Source organism: Protobothrops mucrosquamatus, unplaced genomic scaffold (genome assembly GCF_001527695.2).
Source record: "Protobothrops mucrosquamatus isolate PMUCROS unplaced genomic scaffold, P.Mucros_1.0 scaffold1887, whole genome shotgun sequence".
Classification (NCBI taxonomy): Eukaryota; Metazoa; Chordata; class Lepidosauria; order Squamata; family Viperidae; genus Protobothrops; species Protobothrops mucrosquamatus.
Genome location: NW_015388013.1, coordinates 299,525 through 307,740, shown reverse-complemented (window position 1 = coordinate 307,740; position 8,216 = coordinate 299,525). Strand labels below are relative to the sequence as shown.

General features: G+C 39.8%; 1 protein-coding gene across 2 annotated transcripts in view; it reads right to left on the bottom strand.

Annotated features, from left to right (window-relative positions):
* Window positions 1-3,117: 3,117 nt before the first annotated feature.
* The window catches only part of RAB28 (RAB28, member RAS oncogene family), a 194,815-nt gene continuing 189,716 nt past the window's right edge, over window positions 3,118-8,216 (bottom strand). For both annotated transcript variants that reach the window (XM_015823496.1, XM_015823495.1), the window contains one exon: window positions 3,118-3,544. In XM_015823496.1, the coding sequence (XP_015678982.1) occupies window positions 3,452-3,544 (93 nt within the window). In that variant the 3' untranslated portion in view covers window positions 3,118-3,451. The remainder of the gene's footprint in view (window positions 3,545-8,216) is intronic.

Here is an 8,216-nt window from a genome sequence, read left to right as displayed (position 1 = left end):
GTTTTGAAAATATCTGTGTGTTTTATTTTTCCTGTACCGTAGAAAGGCATGCCAACCCATTTGTAGGTCATACCCCTCTAGGTACAGTAACCTTTTATTTCTCAACATTATCCATTCTTTAAGCCATGGTAAAATAGCTGCTTGATAATATAGTCTCCAGAAATATTAATGCCATCTGTTTCCCTGGATGGTTTTCATAGTATTCTAGAACGTTCTGGAAAATAAAGTTCTCGGAGAACTCTGGGATTCTGCAGAATACTGTAGTTTGAAAAGCTCTGGGCTGTAGTCTTGGGCTCCTCCAATACTGCAGTGGGCAACATAATAAAGTGGGCCAAAGAGAGAGCTCTTGGACAAGGATAGGACATTTACTGGTATGAAAGGTTCCTTGTTGATATTCCACCACTAAAGTTGTCCTGATTTACTATAGCTCTAGCTCTTAATAGCTGAAAACCAATGGAAAGTTCTCTTTTCACCATAGTCTAATAAAGGGTATATATTATTTTTGCAAATACAGATATTAGCAGTAATTTTATGGTAAAGTACTTCAAAGTGGGAAAAACCAGAAACAAGCAAAAAATGATTGCTCCTTCTATTTTAACAAGTACATAATCACAATCCAGTTTAATGAGATTTTTAATCATTTTTCCTTTCAAAACTGTTTTATGAATAAAAATGCTAGAAGTATGAGACACTTTATTTTTTCAGGATGTGATGAATACATGAATATATAATTGAAAATACATGAATACATGACTGAAAATAACTGGTCCTAAAAGAAAGCCAATAATAAACAGCACAAGGATTAAAATGTTACTTAAGGTGAATCTGGAAGATGAATATGTTAAACATTTGTATGGTAAAATGGGCAAAACATTTTGATAACAACATAATGCTAGACTGAGTAATGGGAGAATGTATGGACCAATAGTTTAAAATTTACTTTGAATTATACTTTGGAAAAAAACTTTTATAAAAGTATGTACTGTTGGTATTTGACTCCACATAGACTGGCAAAAATGTATAGAGGGTACATTTTATCATATATAGTGATCTTGTAAGTGTGCTAAATCATACTGGATAAATATAATGACAATGCAGAAAACGTTTAAAACACAAATATTAATGAAACCTGAAGCCTTTCTTCTAGGTATCATGGACAAACCAATTGAAAAACAGTTTGGGATACTATTTCTTTACATGGTGACCACTGTGAGGCTTGTCCATGCTAAGCATTGGAATGAAAAGGGGATATCGACTGTTAAAAAGTGAATTTTAAAATTGACTGAATTAGCAGAGATGGCAAAATTAACTGCTTTGATTAGAGACAATAGTTTAGACAAGTTTATAAGACTGGAAGCCATTTGTGGTTCTACACATTATATGCAATAATAGATGGTTAACAGAGGATTTTGAAGATTAATTTTATCTTTTGAGTTATCTGTTGACCGTTTTTTTTTTTACATACATCTTGTGAACAGATGTTGGGTTGATTCGATATTAGACAAATTGATTTCCACATCAGAGAAGTCTGTTTACGGAATATAGCATTTTTGTTAAATATAGATGGGAAAGTTTATAACTATTTGTAGACCTATGTAAGGGGAGGAGAACATATTAGTTTTTTTGATACATCTTTCAGCATTCAGCCAGGGTGGATTTTTTTTAATGTTTAATGTTAGATGTACAATGAGGGAAAAAATTTTTGATCACCTGCTGATTTTGTACGTTTTCCCACTGACAAAGAAATGATAGGTCTATAATTTTAATGGTAGGTTTATTTTAACAGTGAGAGACAGAATAACAACAAAAAAATCCAGAAAAGCACATTTCCAAAAAGTTATAAATTGACTTGCATTTTAATGAGTGAAATCAGTATTTGACCTCTTCGCAAAACATGATTTAGTACTTGGTGCAAAAACCCTTGTTGGCAATCACAGAGGTCAGACATTTCTTGTAGTTGGCCACCAGGTTTGCACACATCTTAGGAGGGATTTTATCTCACTACTCTTTGCAGATCCTCTCCAAGTCATTAAGGTTTTGAGGCTGATGTTTCACAGCTCAAACCTTCAGCTTCCTCCATAGATTTTCTATGGGATTAAGGTCTGGAGACTGGCTAGGCCGCTCCAGGATCTTAATGTGGTTCTTCTTAAGCCACTCCTTTGTTGCCTTGGCCATGTGTTTTGGGTCATTACCATGCTGGAATACCCATCCACGACCCATTTTCAATGCCCTGGCTGAGGGAAGGAGGTTCTCACCCAAGATTTGACAATACATAGCCCCATCTATCGTCCCTTAGATGCAGTGAAGTTGTCCTGTCCCCTTAGCAGAAAAACACCCCAAAAGCATAATGTTTCCATCTCCATGTTTGATGGTAGGGATGGTGTTCTTGGGGTCATAGGCAGCATTCCTCCTCCTCCGAACACGGCAAGTTGAGTTGATACCAAAGAGCTCAGTTGAGGTCTCATCTGACAACACTTTCACCCAGTTCTCTGAATCATTCAGATGTTCATTGACAAACTTCAGATGGGCCTGTACATGTGCTTTCTTGAGCAGAGGGACCTTGCTGGTGGACAGGTGTCTTTTATACAGGTAACAAGCTGAGTTTAGGAGCACTTCTTTAAGAGAGTGCTCCTAATCTCAGCTTGTTACCTGTATAAAAAACACCTGGCTGGGAGCCAGAAATCTTGCTGATTGATAGGGGATCAAATACTTATTTCACTCATTAAAATGCAAATCAATTTATAACTTTTTTGAAATGTGCTTTTCTGGAATTTTTTTTGTTATTCTGTATCTCACTATTACATTAAACCTACCATTAAAATTATAGACTGATCATATCTTTATCAGTGGGCAAACGTAAAAATCAGCAGGGAATCAAATAGTTTTCCCTTCACTGTATTTAATATTTGGGGTTTTTTTGTACACGTTTTTTTTGTTTTTGGTATTGGTTTCAAATATTCGTTAGTTAGTTTTTTCTTTCTTTTTCTTTCTTTTGTATTTTATGTTTGGTGATAAAGAATAAATAAATATGTTAAAGGAAGAATTAAAGGGAGAATGTCTCTCCTGGTTCTAACAAGAAAAAGGACAAAATGGACAAAATCAAGGAGAGAAAGCCAATCTATTTTCACTGCCCTTTATTTCACAATCTCTTCTCATATCATTTAATTTACACATGTTGCATTCACCCTTCAAACATTTTGATAATATATGTAAAAGTATCTCTACACACAATCACTCTCCTTTACTGAAATATAATTCAGAAGAATATATATATATTCAAAGTGTGTGGTCCCACTATTTGAATCTTGACTATTCAAAGAAGCTGCCTGGGTAGTGGTTTTTTTAAACTTCTAAATGCACTACAGTCATGTTTCCTTTTAAAACAACATTCCCAGCAACTCCATTGCTGGGCGAAGGCAGCCAAAGAGCACTGTACAAAAAGAGAAAACGCTCACTGAATTGTACACATTGAGCTCCGGGGAGAGTTAACGGTTCTTGTTGCAGGCTCCTGGCTATAGTTTACAATATCCGCTTTCACTACATTCTGTCAAAAGAGAAGAAAAGAAAAACAGAAGAGGTTACAGCAAGTGAATCCAAAGGGAAAAAACTGTTTCAAATTGCTAATAAAACATTTCACAATAATGACCATGCTATAAAATGTAGAGCATTGAAACAAGTCAGACATGTTGCAGCACTTTTCTCTCAGAAAACGTGCATAAGGATTTTGACATTGACAAAATAAAAGTATCTTGATTGCTTTTATACATACCAATGGTGACAATATGTACTAATTCTAAATCCTGGCTTCTTTATTCCAATTAAGAGGTTCTAGCCCATAAAATTTGTCAATTTCTCAAGCACTTTTTCTTTTCACTATTCATGAGACTAAAGTGCACTAATCAAACAGGTGGTAAGGAAAAAGGGGAATGCAGACACAAAACAGGTTATGTAGAAAGTAAAGATAGAGTCAGTCAAAAGGACTCATGTTTATACATCAACACACAAAGTATGAGGAATAAATAGAATGAATGAGAGATTCAAGTAATTGTTGCCATTATGGAAGCTTGGTGGGATGAAACCCCATATACAGCTAGAAAGATTTAAATTATTTAAAAGAAACAGAGATAATAAAAGAGGAGATGGAGTTGCACTATATATAAGAAATAACTACATCAGCAGAACAACTACACCAGAACAATTATGAAAACCATCTTGAATGCATTTGGGCCAATGTAAAAGAGAAAAAATGTCATTGCCATAGGTGTAGACTATAGGCCACCCAATCAAACAGACAAAATATATTAACTCTTTACTAGTCGGTTAACTAAGGTATGTAGGAAGCATGTCACAATAGTAATGGGGGACTTATCTAACCCAACATCAACTGGGAGACAAACGTTGCACCAAGTGGAAGATCAAACAGGTTCCTCACAAACCTAGCAGATAACTTTGTCTTCCAAAAAGTAGAGAAGGGAATTAGGGGTCACTCATATTGGATTTAATTCTCACTAACAGAAATGAAATGATAGAAGGTATTGAAGTTACAAGAATCTTGGAGAGTAGTGATCATGCAATATTGGAATTCAATATTATGCAACCACAAACAATAGAACAAAGTCAAATTAAAGTCTTGGACTTTAAGAAAGCTGATTTCAATAAACTTAGAGAGAGCTTGGAAAAGATTCCATGAATGAGAATCCTCAAGGGGAAGCTTTGGAAATTTTGAAAAGTGAGATTATAAAAGCCCAGTCTAGCACAAGTCAACTGAAGAAGAAAAATAACAGCTCTCAAAAGAAACCAGCACAGCTGCACAAAGAACTCTCTGATAAACTGAAAGACAAAAAGGACAAATATAAAAAGTGGAAAGAAGGGCACATAACTAAGGCAGAATATCCACATATGGCCTGAGCCTGCAAAGATGAAGTCAGGAAAGCTAAGGCTCAAAATGAACTAAAGCTTGCGACAAAAGTAAAAAATAATAATAATAAAAGTTCTTTCAAAATGTAAAAAAACAAAAAAAGTCAAGGAAACTATTGGTCCATTAATGGCAGAAAATGGCAAGAAGGTGACAAACACCAGGGAGAAAGCAGAACTGCTTAACTTGTTTTTTGCATTTATCTTTACACAAAAGGAAAAACAGTCCAACCTATCAAAAACAGTACCATAAAAAACAGATTAGGAATACAAGTTAAAAGAGGCAAGAAAATGGTTAGAGAGCAGCTGTGCACCCTAGACAAGTTCAAATCACTAGGACCAGATGGATTACACTCCAATGTTGTGAAGGAACTGGCAGAACTGGCTGATGTAGTTCCCATCTTCAAAAAAAAAATGGATCAGGAAACTACAGACCTATCAGCCTGACATCAATACCTAGGAAGATTCTGGAAAAGATAATCAAGCAACGAATCTGCAAACACCTAGAGGCAAACAAAATCATAACCAAAAGCCAACATGAATTTGTCAAAAACAGATCATGCCAGACTAACCTTATTGCATTCTTTGACAAAGTGATAAAATTAGTGGATCAGAGAAATGCCGTGGATATAATTTATTTGGACTTCAGTAAGGCATTTGATAAAGTAGACCACAACCTACTACTTGATATGATAGAAAAATGTGCATTAGACAGCATCACCACCAGATGGAACTGCATCCACATGGAGGGAAATATGCAATGGGGTATCTCAAAGCTCTATCTTAGGCCCAGTACTCTTCAATATCTTTATCAATGATTTAGATGAGGGGATAGATGGGGAACTCATCAAATTTGCAGACAACACCAAGCTGGCAGGAATAGCCAACACTCCAGAAGATAGGCTTAACATGCAGAAGGAGCTTGACAGACTTGAACATTGGGCCCTATCAAACAAAATGAAATTCAATGGTGAAAAATGTAAGATTCTAAATTTAGGCAAGAAAAACCAAATGCATAAGTATAGTATATGTGTGAGATCTCACAAATTAGAAAGTTTGATTGAACCTTTTTTTGTCCCACAAATATGCGGCAAAGGCTGAGAAGTGAACAGAAAAACTCAATGAACCTGAAAGGCAGTAAAAAAAACACTTGGGGAGGCGAGGCCATCTGGGCGAGGGGTGTATGTGGCAACCTTACCCTGCGCGGCTTCAGCAGGTGTCCGGCAGGCGGAGGGAAGCAACTCCACCCCCTTGCCACCTGCTTTGCCACCTTACCTCATGTTGGTGGTGGTAACTGCCGGCCAGGTGGAAGGCAATCCGGCAGGAGCAACCAGCAGAGGCCAAAATGGCCCAGCTGGTATGAGAGGTGCAACGCCCGCCAGGGCCCGAAAAGCGCCAGGTTCAGCCCTTAGCTCGGCGCCTGCAGCACCGAGTTGTCATGCAGGCTGGTGGCACTCACCAGCCCAAAGGCAGAGGCGTTGGTGGCGCTGATTTACCGGCAGCCATTGGCGAAGGGTCCTGGCAGGCCGGCGGGGGGGCACTCCAGTGGTCAAATAGAAGATCTGGGCCGACTCGCCCTGCGCCAGGCAGAAGCAGCCCAGCAGAGCAGCCCAGAGCAGCATGGCCAGGAGGGCAAAGCGCCCCACGAGGCCAGCAGCATGGGCAGCCACTTGGTGACCGCACAGTACCTGATGCAGTCAAGGTAGGTTCCAGCAACAGTAGGGCCAGCAGGCAGGGCAGGCAGAGGCCAGGGCTCGCCGAGGGTTTGGTTTGTTGCGGCCACAGGCAAGCAGACGGTGGGACAGAGAGGGCAGGGCGGGCGGTAGCCGGTTCCACCAGCAGCCGCTGGTGAAGGGTCCTGGCAGGCCGGCGGCACATGGAAGATGTGGACCGACTCATCCCGCCCTGCACTAGGGCTTACTTTTGGGGGAGGGCTTATATTAGAATAGAATAGAATAGAATAGAATAGAATAGAATAGAATAGAATAGAATAGAATAGAATAGAATAGAATCTGGAAGGGACCTTGGAGGTCTTCTAGTCCAGGGGTAGGCAACCCAAAACACTCAAAGAGCCACTTGGACCTGTTTCCCACCGAAAACAAAACACTGGGAGCTGCAAAACCCTTTGGATATCTAAAATGAAGATAACACTGCATATATCCTTTTTACCTTTATTATATATATATATATATAAAAGGATATATGCAGTGTTATCTTCATTTTAGATGTCAAAAGGGTCTCTCTCTCTCTCTCTCTCTCTGTCCCTCCTTCTCTCTCTCTCCCTCCCTCTCCCTCTTTCTGCTCTTGGTCTGCCAGTCCTCTTCCCCCACTCAGTGTGTGTGTGTTTGTGTGTGTGTCTGTGTGTGTGAGAGAGGCACTTGCGCTTCCCCCTCTCTTTCTCTTTCCTCTCTCCCTCTTTCCCTTTCCTCTCCCTCTCTTTCCTCTCTCTTTCCTCTCCTCTCTCCCTTTCTTTCCTCTCCCTCCCTTTTTCTTTCCTCTTTCCTCTCTCCCTCTCCCTTTCTCTTTCCTCTTTCTTTCCTTTCCTCTTTCTCTTTCCTCTCTCTCCGCCTCTCCCTCCCTCTTTCTCTTTCCTCTCCCTTTCCTCTCTCTTTCTCCCTTTCCTCTTTCTTTCTTTCCTCTCTCTCTTTCTCTCCTCTCTCTCTTTCTCTTCACCTCCCCCCCTTTACTAACAGAACCAGTTCACCTACCAAATCATTTAACTTCCTCCCTTAGAGCTGGGCAATCGAGGATTCACCACATTCTGACAAAGAGAAATGCCAACACCTCTCACTTAGCATCGATCCTTACGGGGAGTTTTCAGTGCTTCTAGATTTTTGTGATCTGTCCATACCTCAAATGGTACTTTGCTCCCTTCTAGATAGTGCCACCAGTTTAATAATGCCCATGTAATAGCGAAGGCCTCTTTTTCCCAGATTGCCCATCTCCGTTCGCTCTCAGTAAATTTCTTAGAGGTGTAGGCGCAGGGTTGCAGGATCCCATTTTTGTTCTTTTGCAGTAATACAGCTCCAACCGCCACATCGCTGGCATCGGCCTGAATCACAAAAGGTTTTTCTTGGTCGGGGTGCTTTAGGGCAGGTTCAGTGGCAAATAGTCTTTTTAAGTTCTCAAAAGCTGTTTGACAACCCATTGTCCATGCTAGTGGTTGGCCCGGCCGTGGCTTTCCTCCCCCTTTGCCTGTTTTGAGTAGTTCGGTGAGAGGCAAGGCAATTTCGGCAAAAGAGGGGATAAATTGGCGATAAAAGTTGGCAAATCCCAGAAAACTCTGGAGCTGTTTGCGAGTC